The sequence below is a fragment of the Brienomyrus brachyistius genome, chromosome 11, assembly GCF_023856365.1.
Source record: "Brienomyrus brachyistius isolate T26 chromosome 11, BBRACH_0.4, whole genome shotgun sequence".
Taxonomy (NCBI): Eukaryota; Metazoa; Chordata; class Actinopteri; order Osteoglossiformes; family Mormyridae; genus Brienomyrus; species Brienomyrus brachyistius.
In genome coordinates, this window is record NC_064543.1 from 9414266 (window position 1) to 9441396 (window position 27131).

A 27131-nucleotide genomic window follows, 5' to 3' on the forward strand; every position below is an offset into this window, starting at 1 on the left:
TACTTTTAAAGTGTATTAATGAAGATTTTAACTTTACATCAGGTCAAGTGTTTTTCTTACTATATAATCTGTGTATGTAGGTATAGTTAGGACTGTGTCACTCAACTGTAAAAATACAGCATGTAGAAAATGAGCCTGTTTTATGGGAAGATTCTTCATTAAATTTATCATGGCAGTTTTTCTGCAGGAATACTCTGGTGTCAGAAGTTTTGAATTTTCTGTGTGTCTGATATCAAGCCACCACCCCACCCCCCAACTTGCCCTTATTCTGTGTTTCACTTCCAACGAATTCCTCAAACCTGGCAGCCTTGTTGTTGATGAGCAATTCTAGTTTAAAAAAATGTATGGAGCGAAACATTACTATTTTTCATGTTTTAACTTTGAATCTACCGTAAACAATCGTGCTGGTTTCGTAGCAGGAGTTTCATCTGGGCTCGATGTCCTGTGCCGTGTTTGTTTGGATGCATCCTGCTGTCATAATATACTTTCCTGCTGTGGGGTTCTGGCTTATTTGACATGGAGAAAAGCGTAATATTTGCATCTGTGTGCCTGAGGCTTTTATAATTATTGGTACTTTTCTGACTGATTTATATTTGCGATTGTAGGGAGCTAAAGATCGCTGTTTAAGTAAAACATGCAGCAATACAGCTTCTGTTTTATATGCGTGTTCTGTGCCCAATTTCTTGACGTGCATTACCTTTCTGAGAAAAATGTATCCCTTAATGCCTACAAATTAAAGATCACAAAGTTATTCTACAGTTTCGCATAGTGTTACGAAACTGATATTAGTATAAAGCAGTGGTCCCTGGACTGCTACATGGTAACCTCCAAATTCATATTTTTATTTCTTCGTTACGCTTGCCTCAAGTAATTGCCCGTAGAGTCGGGTCAGGTCAGGTTGGAGAGCTTGCATTGGTGTGGTGTGTTGCTGCATCCACCACACAACAAAGCACCTTGGGATCCCGGTTGGTGATTCTCCCAGGCAGATATATGATCCAGTCCCCCTCTCCGGAAATGGCCATCCATCTGCGGCAGCCAGGTGTTACATGGGCATCCCCTGTGCCTGGTCCAGCCGCCTGGGTCCTCAGCAATAAGGATCCTGTGAGCCGGATCACCCTCCGGGAAACGCACCTCATGGCCGTTGTTCCATAACTGACGCTCCCTCACAATGCAGTTAATGTGCCTCATTCAGGACTCCCTCACAATGCAGTTAATGTGCCTCATTCAGGACTCCTCTAGCAACCGCCCATTCAACACAAAGTCAAACCAGCGGTACCTAAGGATCCTCCGAAGTGACGTGGTACCGAAGGAGTCCAGTCTTCGTCTCGGGTCACTGGACAGTGACTCGCCATGTCTCACAGCAAGACAGGCAGCACCAGGACTCTGAAGACTTGGACCTTCATCCTCTTACAAAGATATCGGAAGCACCACACACCCCTTTCCAGTGACCACATGACCCCCCCCACGCTCTCCTAGTCCATCTGCTGACTTCATAGGAAGAGTCACCTGAGACATGAATGTTGCTGCCGAGGTGAGTGACCTTGTCATCAAGATCGACATTCTCTCCACAAGCACAACTGCTGAACCATAAAGACTGGTTAAAATATTTGGCATTAATTAATGTCTTAAATCAAAATATATTTTTATACAGAATTTATCCCAGACAGTGGCAAATAGTTTGCTAAAAGTTATCAGCTCTATGCCTGACCAACAGGCCATGGGAGATTGCATTTATATCACATAAACCTTCAAAATAAGCATTATTTGAGTCAGACACACCATTGATGAAAAGTAACTGCATTCATTTTTTCCGTTTCCAGAACCAGCCGTGGGGGGAAGACTAAGACGTTGTACCAACTGCAAAGTTGTTGGTTCTGTCCCCCACTAAACTTGGTGTGGATCTTGTATTGAATGTGGTTTTGTCTTGTGCCTTACTGTGGTAAAGCCCCTCTCACCTAGGAGATCTGAACCATTGGACATCTGGTTACAAGGGTCCATCATAATCCTTTACCTGCTTTCAGTCCCTTTGTTTTCTAGGAAAATATAGGCCTACTACGCAAATTTTTTGGTCTGAATTTTATCTTTAAATTTCTTTAATGGTCGTTTTAGGAACTGAAAAACTATGTGAAACAGAATTTAGTTTGTGAACCATTAAAATAACTTATTACGGGCTGGATCACGGTAGGCCTACACCTGTTTAATTGGCTTTAGGGACTGAGCCGCATCTGGCTCAGGGTCCCGTTTTGGCGCAACCCCGCGCTCCCGTTAGTGTTTCTGATTAGCGGGGTGTAAGTTACCGTCAGGACACCGAGGAACCAGCACGACGCATGAATTTTTCAGCGCCGGCGGCCGTGTTTGTTGGCGAAATCCGTTCTGTGTATTTCACAGCTCCTCATTCGTACCCATTTTCTGCCGCTGCTCTTAATTAGGTGGTTGCCATGGGATAGAGTGGCCAGCGGACACTTTAGCCGTGGCGGACGCGATGGGCGGCGGAGATGCTCCGGCCGCTTAACGCTGTTTGTCAGTGGGCTCCCCCGTTTTAGCGTCAGGAATGGTTACCGACGGAGAATTTCGGCATTTAGTGCTCTTTTGTTTCAATGCGTATTTTGAATGACTGGTTCGGTTAGGTTATATTACACCGCATAAATTCATATCTAAATAGAAGTATAATTTGACATTTATCGTACTTTTTTAGAGGGTAGAATGCCACAAAGAATATTTTCTGTACTTTTTACGCTGAACGCTATTTTTGGTAAGTATGTTTTTCCTCAGTTATAAATTTCACCCGTCAGCAACTAAATAATGTAACGTTAAGTTTTCATAATTTTTGCGATTTTATTCTCGGTGTTATGTACACCATTTGATGTATTATCATAAGCCTAGTATTTGATAGTGTTTTTAATTTTATGTTAGCTTATGTTTCTTAAGTGGAGCGTGGTTTTATACCTGGTGGAAATACATGATCTCTCCGATTGTTTGTCTGCGTTTGTCCAGGAATCGTGTGCGGTCAGTCGGGGGCCCCCAGCACTTCCAGCCCCGTTACAGGGACCAAGAGCAGCAACACGAGCGCCCCGGATAAAAGTGACTATGAAAAAAGTCTTCAAGAGTGTGTGAAGAAAATGCTGCTTTTATCTGAAAGTGGCGGAGGAGGGACGCCGTTGGGCGCTAACCGCAATGATCCGGCGGCATCCCGGCCGCGGTCGGATAACGTGCTGGACATCACCGATCTGTCCGTTTATTACAGCGCCTTGAACGGCCTATTAGCCTTTTACACGGGGATTTTAACGAAAGATTTTCTGGATGAGTTACCGAAAACGCTGGTGTGCATTTTGTCAGGTAGAGAGGACTGCGGCTTGGAAGCGGAGTCCACGAAAGGTTTCATGGCGCAGATGGAGACCAATGTGCGCTCCCTCCTCTCGTCGCTGAAAAGCCACACGTGTCTGTCCTCATCTTCCAGCGACAGGAATTCATATGCATCAGGCTTTCAGAATATCTTTCAGATGGGAGCTTCGGCAATGACACAGTTAGTCTCTATTCAGGAATTCTTCATGTCCTCTTTGGTTTACATGCCCAAATACCTCTCTGAGTACCTGCTGGCCGGCTGGCGTGTCTTCACTGACCTGACCTTCCCCCCGTTAGTCAAATACCTTTCCGGCGTTGTCATCAAATATGTCCAAACCCCTATAGACTATGTAAAAATCGGATTACAGTTCTTCATTAAAATCCCTGTTTTAAACCAAAGTGGACAATGTTATCAAGGTACGTTAGTCGTGTCTTATATATGGAAAGTATATTAACAGTGAAATACTTAGCACTGGTACTTTGTCATATTGTACGTATGATTATATGTTTTTGTTACTTAGGTCAGCTGCAGCCTTTCATTTTCAATGATGCTTGTTTTATTCTTTTTGTATTCAGGGGATTTGAAGCAGCTAATAATGTGGTGAGTGCTTGCTTATATCTCAGCAACTGAAAGCATTTATAGCAGTTACAAACCTTGTAAAACATTTATTGTGACATTCTGTGGTAGATTCCTAACATTTAATGTAATATAGAAAATACCTACCGTGTTCTCAAAACATTACATTGTGTATCAAAATTTTCTATAACTGGAAATTATGATACAGCTAATTTTATGATTAAATATTCCAAACAGCATTTTGAGTATATGCTTTTTAAAATTTTATTTTAAAAGAACATGTTACTACTATGTTTCGGAAACTAATTCTCTTTTGATTGCTTTTCTGCTTAATCACTTGGTCACTGAGTAAACTGTATGTTTTATTCAGGGGAATGAATCACAACGTGAGTTGGTCCTTTGGCGAGTCAATCCTGGATATTTTCCTGACACCGGAACCAGCACCTTGCAGCTACATGAGCTTTGGATGCCATGGTGCTCCTAGCAGTCCTTCACCCCGGACGCTGGCCACGGAGATCCCCCCTCCCCTACTGCACTGTGACCAGCATCACATCTCCAGCCTCAATGAAACTTTCTGCTCGGAGTTCCTCTCCCTGGGGCCACAGAAGCCGGCTGTGATCTTCTCCTTCTGTCAGGCGATGAGTGTCCTCAACGCCACGCAGATGGACCGGACCTGGAGGAATGGGTGTCGTTTAATTCGCTCACTGCTGTCACCCTTTCTGAACGAGTCTGGTTGTGTTGGGGTTTTCCCCTTCCAGTCACAAGGAGTCAGGTCGCCCCTCAGCCTCAGCCAGCTGTTATGTGATTACAAGAACTGGAGCAGTTTGAATCGTGTGGACCCAGCCTTGGTAACCTTGTGCAGTGACAATGACAGGACAGAATTTATCCGGGTGGTGTGCCACACTGTCAGCCTGATGCATCTCCTGGTTGTAGACACTAACAATGCCTGGGTATGGAATTTCTGCTCCAACTTTTCAGACACCAATGTCATACACCTTTATTGTACCTATGAGACCTGGCGGCTAAATATGGTGGATGTCTCCCTTGTTTCGTTCTGCTGGAACATGGACCGGCAACGACTGGAGAAGCTGCTCTGCGATGATGTGGATTTTTACATGCGGTTTTTCTCTGAGACGCAGAACGCCTGGCTGTCCCTCAGCTGTGAAAATCTGGAGCCACCTGTATCAATGGACATCGCCGCCCTAGTGGCTGGGACCTGTCGCTACTCAGATTGGAGAAAACCCGCCCTGGTACCTGGAGATGTTCTCCAGTTGTGCGTTCAACATGACGAGCTTGGCTTTGTCCAGGCCATATGCTCAAATTCCACTTTCCTGACAACGTTGCTGCAAAACGTGATGAACTCATGGGTGGGTGATCTCTGCAAGGTGGCCCTTAGCTCCGTGATTATGAGTTCCCCCAATGTCCTGGGCATCAAAGACTGGTGCAACTACCGAGAGTGGACAGTGAAAACGGTGGACCCCTCAGTAGTCGGCTTCTGCTGGCAATATGACCAGATCAGCTTCCACAAAAATGTGTGCTGCATCATGCCCATTTATGAGAAGCTCATTCTTGTGTCGGGGAACGAGTGGCTGACATCGGTGTGCTCTGACCTGGAGATGGTGGATGTGTTGCCGCAGGTTTGCCGCTATGATGACTGGGGCACCCCGACGATAGTGGACATGACTGACCTGGCCCTCTGCGCAGAACTTGATTCCCAGAACTTCACTCGGAGAGTTTGTGCCAACGCCACCGTGCTGAGGAACCTGCTGGCCAACCTGGATAATACCTGGCTTCTGCAACACTGCAGCAACCGCTCGGGCGGGAACAGTCCGACTGCTGCCGGGGAAGACCTGCTAGGGTTCCGGCCCGCTGAGCAGTGCCAGTACCACAGCTGGAAAGTGGCTCTCCCAGATGCGGCCCTACTGGCCCTGTGCTGGGATTACGACCAGGCCAACTTCGTGTCCACCATCTGCAGTGACAGCCTGCTGCTCTCCCAGCTGAGCCAGGAGCCTTACAGTGTGTGGGTTGCCACAATCTGCCCCACTTACACGAATAACACCCACGGTAACGGCACAGCCTCCAGCTCCTGCCTGGCCAGGGACTTTGTCAAGCGGCTGAACTGGTCCTGCAGCACAGACTTCACTGCGGCCTGTCGCCCGGGGGCTGCCCAGGCCCTGGGGCTGCAGCTGCTGCTACGCTGCGGCGTGGAGACCCTGCAGCCACAGCTGGACAAGCTCTTGACCGAGGAGGTTTCCTCTCTGGTGGCTCAGGCCACCACACAGCTGGTCCTCCTGCTGCTGGCCCTGGAGGAGAGACAGATGACCTCACTGCACGTCACCGAAAACCTCCGGCTCAGCGTGCTGCAGTCTGTCGTCCGCTACCTGGACCGCGAGACGGACTTCAGCAACAAGAGAGTGCTGCTTCAGTGCTTTGGGGTGAGCAGCAAATCAGTCACATCAACTCCTTCACTCAAAATTACTGCACATCAGATGAATTTATTGAGAGATAAGAAACATTCTTGAGCCAACATATATATATTTTTGAAGCATACAAAACGAACTAGATGAATTATAATCACCATTGACTGCATACAGAGCTGATGGATGCCAGATTCAGTCATTATAAGCATATAATGCCATTGCCTTTATGATTTCAGGATTACAGTGGTGCAGCTCACAGTGGGGCATGTCATCAGTCATGATGCATTTGATGTCTCTGTATTATTTAAATTTGTATTGCCACTTTGCTGGTTTTAATGATTTGGTGTCTGGAATTCACCCATACATATTTATGGTGTGTATGTGTGACACAGAAGGTGCTGACCAGCCTCATACAGACCGGCAGAGATGTGACTACTGATGACTACTTTCATATCAAGGTCAGAAAAGCTGCCAGTCTCTTCCCACACCGAAAGGTTCCTGTTCTGGGTCCTGTGCTCATTGTTCATCAGTGCTTAGTGTCACACCTGTGGTTGCTGCTTTTACCCTCTATTTCCTCTGTGTGTGATGTAATGTGTTTATTTTCAGGAGTATTTCCGCATCCCCCCGGCCAGCCTGAGAGCCGTGCTCAGCGCTGTGGATGTCATGACAGTCAGGCAGATCCTGCTGTACTACAGCAGGAACCAGGACACTCTGCAGGCGAGCTGAATGTTCATTCAAAATCCTCCCAGGTTTCTGGCCGTACAGAAAGTGTCTGACAGTTTTCTCTCCCCGGCTGCCCCTCACTCCACACCAGGCCTCCACAGACTACCTGCAGAGCATGGTCTCCATCTTCTTCCAGACTCATCTGGCCAGAGACGCAAGCCTTTTCCCTGACCTGGTGCCCCTGCTGGACGCAGCCAGACCTGCGGACATCCTTGCTCTGCCGGCGCTGCAGGACAAGGCAAACGTGTGAGTTCAGTAACTCCCAAGCAGGACCCAGGGATGTCAGACAAAAAAAAATGCCTGGCTGAGTTAAATATTAATTAATGATACTGACGTCTGCAGTAAAGCAACACCTAATTAATTTTGGTGTTGCTTACTAGATAAATAATTGGCAACTGATGTTGCCTACTGTTTAAGGTGCTTCTGCAGAATGTCTCCAAACCTCTTGCGCATCTATGCTAGTGATGGTTTAATTAATGACTTTGCAAATGATTATAAAAGACCACAAATACTTAATCGTTTTGTTCTCATGAGCTCAAGCTAATCTTGGCTCTCCTGGTGAAAATGCCCAGGCTGCAGACGATCAACACCCAGATCGGCAGCCTCTCCCTGGAGCAACGGCGAGCATTCGGAAAGTGGTTTAGTCAATCTCTCAGCTTCCTGAACATGACAGCTGCAGGCCCATCTCTCATCGCGGACATCGGGAACCTGATAACCTACCTGCCATTCTCCAGCTTCCAGCACCTCTCACCTGCTCAGGTAACAGCTACAACACCTCCCGGGGAAACGGAACACTCTGCGAACGAGCGGGAGCAAAGGCTCTCAGCAGTCAAACGGATCTATTGTTGAGGCTGCCTCCTCTCCACATGTTCAGTAAACAAACAGCGACAAACCTTTCATCGGAGATTGAAACCATATATTAAAACATCACCCTATCAGCGACCAGTACAGGAGTTACATAACAGCATGCAACATGCAAAGGATGCACAGTGAATACACTGTAGATTTTCATTAACACCCAGTGTCCCTCTCTCTTGGAGTTAATAACTAATGGATTTGCTGGGGTGTGGTTCTGGGTCCAACATTCAGCTGCTGGACGGGTTGGACGTCTTACTGATAAACCCACTGAGCCCCCTTCAGGAGCAATTTGTGGCTCAGTCCATTTTAGGAATGTTCACAAACCTAACAGCAGAAGACTTCCAAAGGTTGGTGTGTCATCCTGCTTAGTCCAAAATGTTTTCTCTGAAGTGACTCGTGTGTATTCTCTGTAGTGACTCGTGTGTATTCTCTGAATGACTCGTGTGTATTCTCTGAATGACTCGTGTGTTTTCTCTGTAGTGACTCTCGTGTTTTCTCTGTAGTGACTCGTGTGTATTCTCTGCAGTGACTCGCGTGTTTTCTCTGAATGACTCGTGTGTATTCTCTGTAGTGACTCTCGTGTGTATTCTCTGTAGTGACTCGTGTGTATTCTCTGAATGACTCGTGTGTATTCTCTGAATGACTCTCGTGTTTTCTCTGCAGTGACTCTCATGTTTTCTCTGCAGTGACTCGCGTGTTTTCTCTGCAGTGACTCGCGTGTTTTCTCTGCAGTGACTCGCGTGTTTTCTCTGCAGTGACTGGCATCTCCAGGCTGTGAGATATTGAATGAACTAAGCTGGGTGTTCAGAGCGTCTCTCTTCTCTGTGAGTTACACCGATTTGTTTCATGATGTGTTTCCCAGGTTGGGGGACCTGACGTGCCTCGCACACCCGAAGGACCTGCTGGCGTACAGGAACTCGCAGGCCTTCGGGGTGATCCAGGAGAACGTGCGGAGCTGCGTGAGCCAGGGACTCAAAGTGCCTAGTGACATGGTGAGCTTTGGAGTAGCCAGGCGCTGTCCATGGGGTGTTTGGGACGTGTTGTCTTTTATCGTCTGCTTTGCGTAATGTTGCTGCTATGGAGCTGTTCCGTAGCTCCAATATTAATGTGTTAATGCATTAATATGCTGATGTTGTGCTTCATTAAAACATAAAGGGGTCTTAATAAACAGGATCTTTAAACTAATGGACTGGGGCTGTGAAGTACACGCAGTGCTTTGGTTTTCTGAGAAGTCTAGAATTCTTGAAATCCAAAATCAGAATTATTTCAGAAGAGGCTATTAGAGACATTGCAGTTTTATGTTATGTTATTTTATAATCTAAATAACCTGAAGTATCAAAGTGTCGTCATTGCTGAAGTTCCAGATTTTACAAAAAGCAGATTAACAATGTAAGCAGTGTTCAGGACACATGCAGGCACAAATACAGAATCTTTTTCTAGATTTCAGCCATACGCCTGACTTTCCCATTTTGCTGAATGCCTCCGCATTTTGCAGGTGCTGTGTGCTGTTGCTTTTACTTCACGTGTGTGTAATGGTACCTGTGTTTGTGCATTTCTTTCCCTGTAGGTCTCTGGCTTGTTCCTAAACAGCACTGAGCTGCAGGAGCCGGCTTCTCTGAGCCCTGAGCGCATCAGGCAGCTGGCTGTCTTCCTGCCCTGGCTGGGTGCCGGCTTCCTCAGGCAGCTCAGCCCCTCGCAGCTCTACCCGGCGCTGCCTGAGCTGGCTGCTGTGCCCTTCACGCCTGTACAGGTGCCCGGCATTGGCTCTATACCTGTCTGCGCAGTCCACATGCGCAGTACGCTTAGCGGTGCGGTTCAGCTGTCCGGCTTCCCGGGCAGCAAGAGAAGATGGGGGTCGGGGTGCGTAAGACAGATGTTATACGGCTGAGGGGAAACCCTTGAGGCCACGTCAGGTGGAAAGCTTGTGTGATGGAGGGGAAACAAGACACAGAGGGCTAATGTGAGAGTGAAAGCTGCAGGACCTCTTTGATTAAAGCAGCGTGACTGACCCCAGCTCCTCCTCCGCTCCTGATTCAGCTGAGCGCTCCCATTTGCCATCAGGGAATATCGTCTTTTTGTTGATAGTCTGACTGCACCCCGGCCTCATTAAGCTTACAGATAGCTACAGCGTCCTCACCGTTTGCTCCAGACTCATAAAATCGATTCTCTCTCTTCCTCCTAGGCGCGAGAAATCGTGGACAAGGTGCTGTCTAATAAGAGTGTAAGTCTTGTCATATAGAGCATGTTAGTTCTGAAATATCTGGTCACAGTTTGACAGCAGGAAACTGTAAACTGCTGGAAAACACACCGGTGGGCCGCAAACTCCCAGATGGACTCCAGCCCAGCTCACCAGTGCACAGCAGGCCGCACGAGGAAGATTTACGGCTGCGCCTGAGATTGTGTAGCCAAGAGCCAAGTACAACACGGAGTATTACTAACATACCTAATGAGGACATCAAGTTTCAGTGTGCTAGACAGATATATCACTTTTTACATGTAAACGAAAGGTATTTCATTACAATATTCCATGATGAATCGGCCAGAAAGCCTCCTTTGCTTTGGTCCTCCTCTTGCAGCGCCATTCGATAAACCCTCGTTCCCTTTGTCTTTTTTCATATCTCCTTCACATCTCTCCCTTTTCCTTTTACTTCCATTTATATCCTCCATCCCCCGCCTCCTCCTCCTCCTCTATTCCAGTGGGAGATACCTGGGCAGCTGCTAAGCCTTGGTGAGCTGGTCAGTGGCCTGAAGGTGGAGACCATCTGGGCCCTGCCCTCCGACTCCCTGCTCGCCACCCTGCCCGACATCGCCCTTCGCCACCTCAGCGACCCACAGGCCAATGCTATCGCCACCAAGCTCTGGGTATGAATCCACACTGACGTCACACTGCATACTGTGGCAGTGGTGGCCTAATGGTTAGGGATGTCCACTTGTAATTGAAAGATTACTGCTTCGAGTCCCTGACCAACAAAATACCACTGAGGTACCCTGAGCAATGTACCGGCCGCTGAATTAGCTGCCCCCTGCTATGTCACATATGGGGGGGACACATTTTGTTGTGCTCTGGTGTGTCAGCAATGACAACTAATCACTTTCCATTTGCCATTCCGGTAAAATAAACAGGGGCTGCTTTGTTCTAGGCTGAGCCTTTAGACACACTTGGAGATTCGTTTTGCATAAATGCTTGTCTAGTGTAGGGTCCCAGTGAATGTGCAGCTTATCCCAACACGGGCAACAAGGCAGGAGACGCCATTCCAGTCTATCACAGGGCCCACACAGATTTGGGGCCCCATGACAGCTTTTCATATTGGACCCCCAACTCAGACCAATCGAATAATGTTCCCAGTTTTTAAGGCCCCTGTCACTCAAGGGCCCCTCAGAATGACTGTAACTCCTCCCACCTCTACAGTTTCCCTGAGCAACTTAAACATACTAATCCAGCCGAATTGTTTCTGGACTTTGAGAGAACCGGACTCCCTCAGGGAAAATCCACATGAACGTAGGGAGAACCTACATGGTCCACACATACAGAACCAGGGTGGCAGCTGGACCCATGTGTGACGCCTCTATAGTCCGTAGATGGTACTCAGGGGTGGTTATCTCAGGTCCAGAGAGGAAAAATCCAGACCAAGATTTTGTTTCAGCCAGCCAGTTAAATAGTCACAGTGACACAGTACTGAACTGGTTGGTTGAAACAAAATCTTGGTCTGGACTTTTCCCCTCTGGACCTGGACTGCCCCCTTCTGATGGTGCTGCCCCATGTGTGTGAGGCCAGGGCTCCTTGGAGGTGCCCAGGTGGCTGGACCAGGTGGAGCCTCTGCTCTCCAGGACGCCGCTGCTCTGCGTCATTCCCAGGGTGACTCTGCTGCTCAGCAACCAGACCATGGCGCAGAGACGTCCCTGGAACACGCAGCAGGTAGGACCTGATCCCGGCCCCCCCTGCGGACATGTAGCCCTTTCCTGGAATTTTTTCTCAATAAATTCAGAGATGAACAGTTTGGCTGATCTTACGGTGATGTAATCACACATGTGCCTGTAAAACAGGGAAACTGCACAGAGATGGAGCGTTTGCGCATTTCAAGGTGAAGCTTATAAAATAAATACTGAAATCAGTATGAGTTTGTGATCTGCATGGATATGTTAAGAGAAAAGACTGAACAGTGTGGGGATAGTTACAGCTGCCAGTCTATAAATGGGGGGGGGTCTCATATTTCAAAATTTAGGCATGCAGAGGAATCAGGAACAAGAAGACAACATGGAACGGAATCTTAATCAATAAACAAATTAACCTAAATAATAAATAAATAAATAATAAATTCCCACATCTCCTATCCCAAATCCTACCAGAGGTTTTCCTTGGATGGGGTCCATCTTCCAGCAGCTCTGACAGTGTCACAGAGCTGATGCTCACACGACACGTCCGAACGGGCTGCCGTGTCTTTGGGGTGTGGCTGCATGTGCGTTCCCGCCGGTCTTTCTTTCCTTAGGGGAGTGTGCGGCATCTTCTTAATTAAATGATCAATTATTTAGCTTTCCTTTGTTGTGTAACGTCTAAGCCGAACTCCAGGCGAGTGCAAAGCCAGTAGGCCGGTTCCAGGTAGTGAGGGAACACTAGGACCGTGTCAGGTGGCTCCTTACTGCTCCCACAAGTCGAGCCGCCCCCTGGGGCACTGATGCAGCTACCTGCCCCCTAGCAGCCTGATGGGGCAGCGTCTTACTCTGGCTGCCCAGTCGAACAGCAGTAAGTGGGAAGACAGCAGCGCGGTGCCGATGATCCCGAATCAGAACCCGCACAGTCATTCCCCACCTGCCCAGAGTGTATCTCTGCTGTGAAACAGGACCAGGATCAGTTCTAACCCCCAGTGTGTTATTTTCCGTTTCAGGCTAAAGTTCTGTTCAAGGAAGCAGCACAGAGCACAGCTAAGCTTTCTACGGCGGACTTCCTGTAAGTGTGTAACTTACCGGTCGGTTATGAGCACAGACAGGACAAGTGCACGTCCATTTTCACCCTATGACTGTACATTTAACAGACGGCAAATCCAGCCCCTTTCCTAGAATGAACCAATTTATGTTATTTGTGTATATTGTCTGTGTGATCAGTTAACATCATTGACCATTTTGTATGTATGTGTGTGTTTTTGTGTGGTTATAAGGGTTACATTGTGGAAACAAGATTGTCCCACAATGTGATAAATGACTTTTTAACGTGTGGGGACATTTTTTCGGTCCGCACAAGAATAACATTAATTTTACAGATACTTGTGACTGCAGTCAACAAAGTAAAAATGCCAAAAGTCTTGTATTTTGTTTGGTTACTTTTGGTTAAGTTCAGGGCTGGGTGGGGGTTAGGGCTGTCATGTTGTCCAAAGAAATGAATGTAGAGTCCCCACAAGTATATGAGTACAGGTGTGTGTGTGTGTGTGTGTGTGTGTGTGTGTGTGTGTGTCTGTCTGTGTTTGCAACAGTATCAGTGATTATAACGGTGAAAATTCTAGGATTTCACCTTTTAGAGATTTGCTCCCCAGGGTCCTCTGATAAAATTTGGGGAGTTGGGAGGGTTAGAAAATAATTTTTCAGGGGGACTGTGATAACGAATAGTGTGGCTTAAGCCCCACTAAGTGGGGGCTATGCATCAGGGGGAGTATTAACGCCGTGTGACCTGTGAATAGCTGTGTGGGGGCTATGCATCAGGGGGAGTATTAACGCCGTGTGACCTGTGAATAGCTGTGTGGGGGCTATGCATCAGGGGGAGTATTAACGCCGTGTGACCTGTGAATACCCCTGTGCCTTTCAGAGCTCTGGGGACGGTGGCTCAGGGGGTGGACTGTAGGACCCTGCGGCAGCTTGTCCTGGCCCAGCCATTGTCCTCCGCCATGCGCAGTGTCCTCGCCTTCCTGCGGCAGCAGCCGGTCCTGCTCCACACCTCCCTGGTGCCTAACACCGTGCTGCTCCCTCCTCATTCCCACCCCCCACCCCGCACTGCCCCCTCATCCCCTCAGCCGTCTCTCCATATCTGTACTGAACGGTCCCTGAACCGGGAGCAGCAGGGTGAGGTCAGATATAGTGTCCAGAGGTTATTCATTCAGGACCCATTGGTGCCGTACCCCTGTTCTCGGCTTATCTAGAACTGCTTCGGTCAAAGTTTCCGGGTGTATAAGTGGGTGAATCTTTATCGTAATAAGCTGCTGTGTGTCGTGTTAAAATTTCTTCTAAGGACTCGTGATAAATCTGTGTAGTACTGTGTGTGAAAACGCCGGTGCTGCTGATGGGATCTGACTCTGAGACTGATTGACGGTGGTCAAAGAGGACGGTCGGCTGATGTCCTGCATCTTCCCCTCGACAGAAAAAGTGCATCATTGAGGAGCTCTATCAGTTTGACTTCTTCTCAGAGCTCCTGGGAGAGCTGGGCTCTCAGATCGCACTTGAGCTCTCGTGAGTAGCTGTCTTTTAGCCAGTGTTATCGGCCATTCAGTACAAACTCATACCTTGGTCTCACTGGCAGTTCTCTCATAATAGTATTTGGACGTGTTTTTGTGCAGGATGAGCACCATCAAGAAGTTTTCAGTGGACATGATGGACACTTTGAGAGAAATGGTCGTGCAGGACCCGTATCCCTTCCTCCGCCTTCCCAGTATCAAGCAGGCGCTGCTGGTGGACAAGATGACGCAGAGGCTGGTGGGTCTCCATCTTCCTTTACGCCTCTTTCATTACTGAGTTCTACACCACTGTCTGCATCCCCATTCACTGTTACCACAAGACAAAAATACTGACCCTCCTCTTTGCTCAATATATGACATTAGAAATTAAATGGGATTTTTTTCTGGAATATTGCGAAAAACTGCAGATGACGGACAAAAAGTTGAAATGCATTAAATGTTTGTACAATGTTGATTTGGAGGAGGCCAAGCATGTTTACGGCAGCCTTTCACGCGATATCTCATAGTGATCTCGCAGTGATCTCGCAGTGATCTCGCGGTGATCTCACAGTGATCTCACAGTGATCTCGTAGTGATCTCGTAGTGATCTCGTAGTGATCTCATAGTGATCTTGCAGTGCTCTCATAGTGCTCTCATAGTGATCTCGCCGTGATCTCGCAGTGATCCTCGTATCTCTCGCTCTGCTCCATTTCCCATGGGAATCAAAAATCTTTGCACAGCTTTTCCAGATTGTTGGGTCGACAGTTGAAGGCTGGACTGTATGATCCCTTTGTCTGTCCTCCTCCCCCCCATTCACTTAGCGTATGTATACGGGCCAGTACTCAGAGGAGGAGTTCCGCTCCCTGGGCATCATGGCGACATTTGTGGTGGATGAGGTCTTTGCACAGCTGGACCGCAGCTTCTTTGTTGAGAACCTGGAGTTCCTCAGAGGGTTCTGCTACAGCAGGAGCAAGCGGGACATGGTGGCGCGGTTCCTGCAGGAACCCAGCACCTTCGGGTAGGAGGTCTCAGCCCCGTCAAACTGCAAGTAATCACCAAAACGCAGCTTAGCATCCTCAAAGCGTACCTCAGTGTTTAGGTGTGTACTGTAATGAAAATTCTCAAATTGCCAGTGTGTAGGAAGATCTTAGCTTTTACGTAATGAAGCCTGATAATGCACAGTCATTCCTGGACGCGTGTCTTATAACGTATATACATGAAAACTTGTTAATGCGCGTGTTTTTCTCTTCCCAGGCCAGTGAGGTACTGGAAGTCTCAGATCTTGGACCAGGTTGACAGGTTCATCTTCTTCCTGCCCAAAGAGGTCATCCAGATGATCCCCTCGGTATTTGCTCCCCCCCCCCCCCCACACACACAAACACAAGGGCACCCCGGATGCCCCCCCTTTCCTTGGGGATCAATAAAGTATCTGTCTGACTACAGGAGCTGGTGACCCTGGAGCGCATAGAGCGCCTGTTCCTGACCCAGCAGCAGTGGGAGTCGGGGCCGGTAGGCCGCCTCTGTAGGCAGGCCAGCGATCAGACCGAGCTGCAGAGGATGTTCCAGAAGCAGCAGTTTGTGCTCCAGTTCTTCCTGGGCTTCCTGAGGGCAGGCCGCGTGTGTGAGTGCCGTGCTCCAGCACACGCTACCAGAACGTTCTCTCCTTGTCTGCACTGCAACGTAACCTTACAGACGTTTTTACAATGTTGGACTTCCAAAGGCCTGATGCTTAGAACGATGGCTGTGTGAGGTTCATGGATAAATCACTCTTAAATGTACTTAAATTTAGCATTTATTTGTCAATACAGTTGCCTCATTAAGGTGTTGCAATCAAGACAGCTGTAGACATCCATAAACAGGAGTTGACTATTAAACATCTAAGTAATGAAGAAAAAAAAACAGAAGGCAATGGAGGAGAAGAAATGAATACTCATTTCGGAGGGAAGGGGGCTGCCTGCCCCACTGTGGGCACCTTAATGTCACTTTCCGGAGCCAGTGTGAGCTTCTTGCTGCAGCATTATGGCTGCCCCTTGGCCCCATTACCTGAATTTAGCGCGTCCTTCTCGCTGTCACTCTCTCTCGTCACGCTCTCCAGCGGCGATGCTCATTCCCAGCTGCGAGAACCTGCACGCAGTACCGGCCTCGGCCTGGAGTCTGGACAGCCTGCTGGGCATGTCTGCTGGAGCCTTCAGCAGCTGCCTGGAGCCGATTGGCCAGGACCCTTTCCTCAGTCCCTATGAACTGACGCAGCTCCTAAGCAAAGTCAAAAAGGTGCAACCGTTCTTATAGAAAGTTAGAACTTCCTGAAAGGCTTAAAACAAAACATGTACTTGGTCGTTATAACTACATTTTTAATGTTGTGACTTGCGTCTTTCAGCTTTTCTTGCATGATGACAGAGAGAGAGAGATGTGAGTTTTAACTGCTCTTCATGGTGTTTGTAAGCTGCTCCTACATCTGTACTCCTCCTGTGCAGACCTACGGACCAGCGTCCTCCTTCTCTACCTCGGTGGTGTCTCAGCTTGGGCGCTTAGCTTTGCGGCTGACAGAGGAGGAGCTTGGTTTGCTCAGCCTGACAGAGCTGAGCTCCATCTCCACGCTCGGGGCCATCGGTGACTGGAGCACCAGACAGGTGGGGGTCTCTGTGGGGGGTGTTTCTATTGCAGCTGCAGAGTCGCTGCCTGAACTACTCATCTTGCTTGAATTTATTCTGATCCTAAGATAATACATCCACTGTACTGGCTGACAGTTTATGGGAAACATCCCCAAAACCTGGCATGAAATAATATTTTCTTTACTGATCTATTCTAGCATCCAGCTAGATCCATTATGCAACCTCATTTTAGGACTTTATATGAAGGTGAACTAGCTGTAACGCTGCATTTTGTTTTGATTAAAGTGACTGAAGTTGTCCACTGTCACCTGTCCGCTCGCAGCTGTCTGTCCTCTTCTCATCGGTGCTGAACTCGACCAGACTGACCCCCAGCCAGCTGGACTCCAGTACCCTGGTGGCCCTGGGCCACATAGTGTGTGGGATCAAGACCTCGGACATGCGGAACCTGAACGCGGTGGAGTTTGGGTAGAGAGCCACACTGGGAGAGCATTCCTGCTTCCATCCAGCCTTACACGTCCTCACACATGTTCTGATGTGTTGGTTTTATATGGCTTTTGTAAAAATATATAAAAACATCTGAAATAAGTTAGCATAGGAATTGGCCTAAAGGACATTCTATGGTAGCCATCTAATCATGCAATCCACCATAAAGTTACTTGAGATGTTTCTCATTATACGGCAGTATCCGTACAGTGAATATGAATAGCTGGTAAAGATGGTGACTGGTTTAAAATATGCTGTAAGGACAGCAAAATGGCTAAGTGGTTAGCATTTTAGCCTCATACTTGCAGGCGTGTGGGTCTGGTTCCTTTCCCTTTGTCTGCATGCGTGGACCTTGATTGTTCTCCCCGTGTTTGTGTGGGTTTCCTCCATGCATGCAGTTAGGTGGCCTGATCTCCTGAGCTTCCTGGGATGTGATCTAGGCTCTGAGGGACCCTGTATTGTTATGGAACAGGGGCAGATAGATAATTTGTCATTTTCTGTTTGTTTGTTTTTTTTTTTTTTAAGCCCATTAATGTTCCATCCCTTGTTTTCTTCTGCTTCACCCTTAGTAAGGCAGTGCTGTGGTTGGGGAGTCTCAGGCTCTCCTGCTCAGAGGAGCAGCTCCAGGTCCTGGTGGGGCTCTTGAGCCACAGTCTGGCCTTTGGGCCAATCAGCTCTTGGGGTCCTGAGGTCTTCATTGAGATTGGAGCTTTGGCAGGTACAAGGCCTGGGTGTCCTAGTTGTCATTCTGTAGTCGGCCACAGCACGTTAGCAGTTCTCCGTCTGTGAGTCCGTGTGTAATCATCCATGTCTGTTTTCTCTTTTCCACCAATTCCTGTCTTGCTCACCCCAGCTGGCCTCCCAGACATGGCCATGTCAGCGCTGGTGAAGGACCAGATAGAGGGCATCACCCCATTGGCTGTTTCTCTCATTCCAGACCAGAAATTTGCTGTGAGAATGTCTTTCTATGTTTCATAAGATAGATTTCACTCACAAATTCATTTGTTTGTCATCTGTAAAAGATTACCTAAGCATCTCCTTCAAACACCGCGTTAGACTGTCAGGCCTAAGCTCAGCATAGCAGACTGAACAGTGGTAATATAAACAACCGTTTGATTAATTATTTATATCTGTGTGCGGTGGGATGGATTGCTTGGGTGAGAAATGATTTACTGAATTAAGTTGAGGTATTTTGCACAAGATAGTAATACAAACTTTCTTTGTGTGGGTATGAGACAGAGAGAATCCCTCATTATATAAATGTCACTATCCACACCCCCCCCCCAGGTGGTGTTTGACCAGGCGCAGATCCGCATGTTCTCCTACGAACAGGCCATCGCTGTGACCGAGGCTCAGCGGTCCGCCCTGACCACAGTTCAGCAGACCGCATTAGCCATGGTTCTGACCCCCTGGGAGGACAAACCAGTTGACTTTCGTGGTAATTTCATTCATAACCTCTGTCAAATTTCCAGTCCCCTTCTTCTAAACACAGGGAACACCTGCATTCCCACGTGGAGTAAAACCCTCTTTAGTTTCTCTGTTAATGAGAGAAATAGTGCATCACAAAGACTTGTTTAATGCTAATGCAGTTTCTTGGTGATGGATCCTCCTTGTAACACAGCTGTTTGTCTCCGCAGGCAGGTCATCCACCACCACGCTATGCCCTGGTCATTGCTCCATCTTTCTTGAACTGCTGATGCTCCTAATAATGTTCTGGCCTCCATTCTGAAGGACGCCCTGTGTCTGCGGTGTCACGACCCACCTGCTCCACACAACATAACCTTCCGTATAGGAAACCAAGGGCTGCTGAGCAATCACTAAATTACTGGTTTTTATTAGATACTATGTACTTGCGTCAGTAGGACTCACGTTACCATCACGAATTAGTATTGATTATGTGAACTATAATATTAAAAGGATTCTGCGATGAAGATGCCATCAAAATGAACAAGCAGCTATCCGAGTAGTTACTAATGCAAAACATGGCTTATATAATTTCCAAAATACATTTATATAGGTCTAAGTTGTTTTGTATATAGATTTGAAAAAGTACTAAGTAAACATGACGCAATGACGTTTGGATTTAAAATCCTCTGATGCAACGCAACCTACTGAAGCATCAACAAATCATTAGCTGTTACCAAGATATAACCACTACCCCCCCCCCCCCCCCCCCCCAAGAGTTAGACAAAACTCCCTCAAAAAATACTTTTATTTTCGATAAACTCATTAACTAACGCCTTAAGTGCATTACTTATGTTTCAGTGTGAAAATTATCCCTAGTATATAATAACAATGAAATGGAATTGAACCGAATTGCTAAAATTTTATGGTTTGTAGTAATAAAGAGTGAATAAATGGGAAACAGGTTTTTCTTGTTTGTGTATATTTTGGTAACTTTTAAAGAGAAATGTCTATAATTTATTTGCAAGCGCAAGTGATGTTTAAGAAAATACTTAAGTGTGTTATCTGCATGCAGTTTATGTAAGAAGTTCATATGAACATACTTGTTGTGAGTTCTGTGGTGTTGCATTAAACAATGGCATGGAAACGTTAATTCAATAAAATAAAAAAACTGAAAAGTCAAAACGTAGCTGAGCCTCTTCTGCAGCGTACTGAGAACGTGGACACTACTGCCAACCAGATTGACGCGACTCGCTCCGGAGCCGCACGCGCCTGCGTGGATAGGGGGCGCGCCAGCTCTCCCTGAACACGCGCCCAAATAGCACGCGGTCCTCCCGCATCCCATCATCCTCAGCGGCGCGGGGCACGCCGCTTGCTCGTTCGCTTTCTGCGCGCTCCCACGTTCAGACACAACACACACAGACAAGATGGCTGACCTCGATTCTTGGGGTGAGACTTCTAAGTTTGAGAGTGATTTCTTCGTGACGTTTATTACGCGGTCTGAAGTGCATGGAGATGTGACGAAGAAGTAGTTATGCGCTATGTCGGATGTATACGTCGTTTTTTGCTATTCATTTTGTCCTTTTGCGCTTTCGTAGACGCTGACAACTTCGAGCCGGACGAGCCGATCAAAAAGGCGGCAGTGCTGGACAAATGGGAAGGCGAAGACGAGGAGGAAGACGTGAAGGTAGGGAGAGCTCGCCGGCCAGGCTTGGGGGCTCCCCCGGAGCTGGGGCGCGACAGGCCGCCGGTATCCAGCCGACTGTGTGCAGTCCGCCTCTGACAGGACGCACAGCTTGAAAGCGGCAGGTCTTTACGCTTGATTGCGGTGTGCCGTCATCCTTCTCAGTAGGCTGGATACCTCGGCGCCTAAGTTTGTGTTTCGGGTTGAAAACCGCTAGATGCCGCAGTTTAAAAGAAGTTGACTTATTAGTTGTGTTTTATTTGCATTGAAATGCCCGGCGAGCTAGCTGCGGTCGGCTGGCCCGCTGTCAGGCCGGTAGAGCATGTGGGAGCGGAACTGGTGTCACATGTGGCGGCGGGTAGGCCTGGCTGTCCCGTGTCAGGAGGGGATTTTCAGCGGCCTCCGCGGTTTTATTTAACGGCACCGGATTCACCTGGATCTCGTTCTGTGGTGGCGGTGCAGACCGGCCGACGTGTTGGCCTGTCGCCGGACGTGCGGCCGCCCTGACGTGTCTCCCCTCTACGAAGTGACTCACTGCGACGACGGTTATGACAGTCTGCTTCGCTGCGTGGACTTTAAAAAAACTGTACAGGAGTCGCTAGTCGGCATTTAAACGAGGCCGATCGGCCCTAGTCTTTGTCTTTAAAATAAGTCTGACGGATAGAGACACGTGGACCGTATGGTTTCGACGTGCCTCTACTGCTCTGTCGTGTTTTTACTGCCATCTGGTTGACTGAATGTTGCAATACTAACAAGCACATGTCTGTACAGTCATCGCAGTATCGGATGACTGAAGTGACTCAGAAAACGTCCTCGAGAATCAACTTGTTTAGTATCGATTAATATCTTTAATAACTACGATTTAGCTAATTCAAATAGAATCACGTGACCCCCACGGATACGCTTTGGCCAGCAGGTCTGTGTCAATGTCACTCCGTATATTTCTAGAATTCCCTCTCTGTGTGCTTCCTAGCTCCCCAACCCCCACGTTATACCTCTGGTTTAGTACCCGTCTGTACACACCTCTTCTGTTTCTTCCAGTCTGGAAGCTTCCATGTCTCAAATGTTTGGGGTCAAACTGCTGCTGAATTTACCAACTTTGCTTTACTCCTCTTGCATGATAATGTAAATGGTTAGACAGATGTAGGATACTGAGCTGTATGTTTAAGGATGTGTTGTAGTCTAGTGTATAGTGCTGTAATACGATAAGACTCCACGGTCTGGGGGCTAGAGAAGGCCCAGTTCAGTATGCCGCCTACTAAGATGAAATGTTTTTTTTTTTCCACTCCTGCTTCTCTTGTACACCTGAGTGAATATAATTTAATTTTCAAAAGCACAAGTGTTACAACAGCTTCATTAACCTTTAGTGATGCGGTCAACACAGGATAGAGTCATTGGAAGGTGGTACATTGTGCGAGGGTCACCAGGCAAGATATCAGAGGACATTTTGCCAAAGTGACTTTGTGTCTCATCTTCATTAAAGAGCATTAAAGGGGAGAAACTAGCCTTTTTCATGTCTTATTTTTTTATATCTGTTTCATGGCTGCTAGTTTCAAACAACTTTATTCGGTCGTCTAGGCTCCTTGCAGTGATGACATTTAGGAAATGAGGGTTTACAGAAAAGGAGGTCTGATGATTTGAGGAATGTAATTTTACTACAGCTTATTAACTTTTCCAAAATTTCTGTTTGAATTTGATGTACCGGAAAAGTCTGTGTGATACAGACATCGTTCCCTTTAACAAGAGCCACCAAATCTGCCTGTATGTAGTTTAATCGAGAGGCGTTAGTAGGTGTAAACACCAGAGCAATGCGAGCAGTTAGCATCGTGAAGGATCAGGCTAAAGCAACGCATGTAAGTGACGAGCCCCTGCTCTCTGCTTCCCTCCTTCTGTAGGATAACTGGGATGATGAGGAGGAGGAAAAGGAGGAGAAGAAGGAGGAGGAGGAGGAGGAGAAAAAAACAGGTGCAGAAATGAAGTAGTACAGAAGCAGAAGTCATGCGTGTGGAGATGGGGGCACATTTGTGAGGCTTCGGAATTCTCACTGCTGCTTCTGTGCTGAATATTCGACTCGCTTTTCATTCCAGAAGTGAAAGTTTCTGATAAGAAGAAATTAAGTGAAAAAATCAAAGAAAAAGAAAGTCGGCAATTGAAGAAAAAAGAGGAGTTGAAGAATAAGGTGGGTATTGGAATTGAATTGCTTGAGGTTTGATTAATGGCTTTAATTAGAACATTAGGATTGTATGTCTCTGCTCGGAGTAGTTATGCAGTGGTGACTCTCTATTGAGAATCAATGAAGCTTTTTCCCTCCCTTCTTAATTGATATAGTTGGAGCTGGTTTTTAACGCCAGTGGTTTTTCCAGTGAAGTTCCTCTGGTTTTTTTAGCCTGTAGCTGCCTTTGCTTTGTATGCTGACCTGCTTGGTAATAGTAGGAGCAATTTGGTGTTTGAATACTTGAAGCCAGTTTCCTCAGTGCCCTATCCATCACTTAAATGTGTGTGTAGCAGTTCATTTTTAAGTCAGTTTTACTTTTGTAAACATTAATTATTTACACATGCCTGGAAAACTATACAGACAAGGAAATACAAGGCATTGGATTTCGGTATTTGGTAAATGCCATCCTCTTGGTTTCAGTTTCTCTTATCTTTATTCCATCATAAGTAGCAATATTCCGTATACAGCAGTATGGCTGTTAACTGTAGATTATCAGCAACCAAATATTTATTGATATTTTTTCTGTTATTGCAGCAGCTAAATGGCAGTTTAATAGCTGCTGATTTACGCCTATCATGAGGCTTGTCTGACTAAGCCCTTTGTAAATTTAATAAACAGTCAATTATAGTCCTGGATCACAGTGTGCAGGGAACGCATTCTTTGTTTGATATTAATAACTGCAGGCATTGAGAAAGTGGATTTAAACAGTGGGCTGATGCTTTAATTCTGTTGTGTAATTAATCTCTGTCTAAATCGGAGCGAGTTTCGTTTAGCCGCATGTCCATGAGGATAATTTCTGAATGGCACGAGCAAATGATATGCTGAAACGCTTCCGAACACAAAGTGGTAAACGTGCCCTTGGATGACGGCGTCTGCTGTGTTTTCTGTGGTCCATGGCTAGTTGGAGTTGGAGTTGGAGTCGGAGGAGATCACGGAGCTCACGCCTGAAGAACAGCTGGAAGAAAAGCTGCGAGTGCAGAAGCTGCAGGAGGAAGCGGACCTGGAGCTGGCCAAGGAGGCCTTCGGTACCTTTCTACTGTTCTCCTCGTAGGGAAGGAGTGGCCATTGAGCGGGGCTACAGGTCCCTCTCAGTCACAGTGGTTTCACTCCTCGCTAATCAGCCAATTCACCAATGGCAAACTAGGCAAAATCACTCAGTCACTAATATGTGATAATCCCACCCATCATATTTTTAAGCTGTTATAATAGTTTGCTGTTCATAACTAAGTAATCGATGAGTTAACCTTATGTCATGTTGAAAGTGGCGATATAGTCATATGCTATTAAACAAAAAGAGTGTTGCAGGATTCCCCTGCGTGTTTTTAATGTAATGTACATTTTTGCAGGTGTATCTAATAATGTTACAGGAATAGATTCCATGAACCCATCGTCTAAAGAAGACTTTACAGAATTTGGGAGGTTACTAAAGGAGAAGATGTCTCAGTATGAAAAGTCTGTGCATTATTCCAACTTTTTGGATTCTTTGTTTCGCGATCTTTGTATTTCACGTGAGTCTCCCTTTCTGTATTGCAGTATTAATTTACCTTTGGACTGGTGTGATTAGAAGGCACTTACTATTTAAGGTTTTAGACAAAGCTGCTTTCTCTACATGCTTCTACTGTATTTCTTGCATAATTCACACAGTTGAGGTCGAGGACTTAAAGAAAGTCAGCAACTCCCTGACGGTGCTGCTCAGCGAAAAACAAAAGCAAGAAAAGGTACTACTTCAAATTACATTATAAAACAGCTAGAAAATAGTTTACTGTAAGTTTGGCTTTTAATACTGACAGTTATCGTGATTGCCTGCAGTTCTTCTTCTGTTCAGTAGGGGGCGACCCAGGATTGCCGAGCACTACTACTGAAACTTGGTTTGTACTTTATGGGGGGGGGCAAAAACATGCCTTTTTGTTTTCTGTTCACAGCAGAACAAAGCGAAGAAGAAGAAAAAGGGGGTCCTGCCTGGCGGAGGCCTGAAAGCCAACCTGAAGGACGACCTGGATGACTACGGCCACTTTGATGGGGGCTACGCCCAAGACTATGAGGATTTCATGTGACGACGGCTGCTCCTGCTGCCCTGCTGCCCTTCAGCCCTTTTCCCGAGACCCTCTGATGTGCAGCACGACTTCATGCTGTTCAGTGCCATCCTGGGATAAACTAAATGTTACCCCCTTGATTGTACTCCGCCTTCAAGGGCCCGAAAGAGAGAAAAGAGTCTGATCTCTGTGGTTCTGTGTCCTGGTCAACAAATAGAACACCCTTCTACATATTTATGCCCCCCCAAAATAAAATTAATTTGAAGTTTATATTTTGAATACAACTTCACTGGAGTGAATATGCGATGCCTGCAGACGATAAAATTTTGTTGAGCAGCATGATTTTCAAATTCAGTTTTAATTCTTTTAGAAATGACCTGTGACAGAAATACCTGACAGTGCTACTCTGGGACCTGCAATTATGTGGAATTAAATTTGTTCTATGCAAATTAATTCAGAATGTCTACTTTTTTCTTTCCTTGTAATCAGTTCCCCCCCCCCCATGCGGATGGAATTTCTTAATGATTCAATATCTTCACATGAACAACTTTTGTCAGATTTAAACCTGATGCTGGTGTTTTTCCCTTGAGCCTGATCTATTTATTTTTCTTAAATAGACACTACTTATAAATCTCTGAAAGTAGGAATACGATGCAGTAAAATGCATATTAAGAACCTCAACTGTCAGCAGAATAAAATGCAATGTTACTAAGACCTGACTTAGCTCTTAACATGGCCGACTTGGTAGGGTTTCATAAATGATGCAGGGATGTTTTTGTGAACAATTATGGAAAATCTCTGTTTTGTGCATGAATAACTCTACTTTGTGTTTATAATAAGGGGAGGGAATGACATGCATACTGAACGAACTTAGTCACCCTACATGAGCTTAAAAATTGGCTTTACAAATGCCCCCCCCCCCCTTCACTAACGTTTCAAAGAATTTGCTTTAAAGTATTAATGGAAATGGATGTTGACAAGTCAGTGTCTGCAGTGTTTTTTAAGCTTCTAATTTAATAAAATCACTGTTCAAAAGGGTTTCCGTGTCAGATTGCTGCATGTGAGCGGCAGAGCATTTCTGCCTGCCTTTGTGTTCCTTTCATCCCCTTGTACATCTGTGTGATGCTTGTGGCATTTTGCTTTTGAGTCTTTGATATTGGTCAGATTCCTCCTCTCAGATCTGCAGCAGTTCTGGCCTGGATCCCTGAAGAATAACCAAACCACTAAGAGTGTTTCTGGCCTTGGCTTAGGCTCCATGTACGTGTAACAGCAATGTAATGTTTTTTACTTTGTACTAATAGACTGGTAATGTGGCCCTTTGGATTTGCATGTGCTCTAATGCGCATAAATATATACAGTAAGAAGTAAAAATGCTGTGACAGGCTACTAAAATTGTTTAATTTTGTTACGTTTTCATGAAATTTATACTCCAGGTGAAATGTGAATGTGAAGTGCAGAATGTCAGCTTTTATCTCTGGAAATTGTTTTGCAAGCAGCATGAACTCTATTGAAAACACGTTATGTTTGCTACTCCAGTGTCAGCTGAGCTTAAATGCTGGAACTTCAAGCAAAATTTATTTGTCCAAAGTTAGTATTTGGTCCCAGTCCTTTACATGTAAAGTGTGTGATTCATTGGCATCTTGACTACATGATTTGACGGCTCTGCCTCGCTTTTGTTGCAGCCTCTTTCATTTGGGGCGTCTATCACTTCCGTTTTATGCTTAACTGGGTTAAGACCTGTATATAACTGCCCCGTTTTTCTGATCAACCCCTTGGATGTGTGTACAGTCTGTTTTGGGTCACTGCCTTGCTGCATTTTGAAGTTCCATCCAATGAATTCTGAGGCATTTGCTTGCACATGGGAAGATAAGATGTTTCTGTAAACCTCAGAATTTATTCTACTGCTACCATCTCCAGGTACATCATCAGTAAAGGCAAGAGGGCCAGTTCTGGAAGCAGCCTTGGATGCCCGCAGTGTGACATGGCCTCCATGCTTTGAGGATGAAGAGGTGCGCTTACGGTCACTTGCAGTCCCTGTCTTCCTGCACACTTTCCAGGTCCTGCTGAAAGGCTTGCATCTTGCAAAGAAGTTTACATATATATATATATCACTTACATCACACCCAATCGCTTGATGATGTATATATTCACCTTGTGCACTGCATTTTGCCGATACGCATGTTATGTTTTATTTATTTATCATTTCCTCTACTCCTCTACTTCCTGTACTCTCCAGTGTACAGTCTTGGACAGTATTGACACAACGTCCATCCATCAATCTCATTAATCAAAAAATTGAGCCACGGCATTTATCTTCCTTTTTGTTTATACGATCAACGGTAAGATTTTAATTCATTTTTTTAT

At 46.3% G+C, this 27131-nt stretch overlaps 2 protein-coding genes across 3 annotated transcripts; both read left to right on the forward strand.

Moving 5' to 3' along the window:
* The first annotated feature begins 2635 nt into the window (after positions 1 to 2635).
* strc1 (stereocilin 1) lies at positions 2636 to 20118 on the forward strand. The gene is made up of 28 exons (XM_049031366.1): positions 2636 to 2752; positions 2995 to 3759; positions 3919 to 3943; positions 4290 to 6354; positions 6732 to 6797; positions 6946 to 7056; positions 7154 to 7308; positions 7635 to 7821; positions 8152 to 8267; positions 8783 to 8912; positions 9488 to 9670; positions 10103 to 10141; positions 10618 to 10782; positions 11696 to 11836; positions 12804 to 12865; positions 13715 to 13850; positions 14264 to 14352; positions 14460 to 14595; positions 15158 to 15354; positions 15591 to 15681; positions 15780 to 15957; positions 16432 to 16607; positions 16811 to 16966; positions 17271 to 17413; positions 18001 to 18149; positions 18285 to 18382; positions 18719 to 18869; positions 19069 to 20118. The coding sequence occupies exons 1-28, from the start codon at positions 2704 to 2706 to the stop codon at positions 19158 to 19160; spliced, it is 6051 nt and encodes a 2016-aa protein (XP_048887323.1). The 5' UTR covers positions 2636 to 2703; the 3' UTR covers positions 19161 to 20118.
* A 20-nt stretch (positions 20119 to 20138) lies between these two features.
* On the forward strand, positions 20139 to 25805 carry eif3jb (eukaryotic translation initiation factor 3, subunit Jb). Of its 2 annotated transcripts, none has more exons than XM_049031367.1 (8): positions 20139 to 20284; positions 20434 to 20522; positions 22415 to 22484; positions 22607 to 22698; positions 23636 to 23759; positions 24081 to 24242; positions 24379 to 24452; positions 24657 to 25805. In XM_049031367.1, the coding sequence occupies exons 1-8, from the start codon at positions 20263 to 20265 to the stop codon at positions 24786 to 24788; spliced, it is 765 nt and encodes a 254-aa protein (XP_048887324.1). In that variant the 5' UTR covers positions 20139 to 20262; the 3' UTR covers positions 24789 to 25805. The 2 variants fall into 2 exon arrangements, with proteins under 2 accessions (XP_048887324.1, XP_048887325.1); XM_049031368.1 differs by having other exon boundaries at positions 23642 to 23759.
* Positions 25806 to 27131: the final 1326 nt, after the last annotated feature.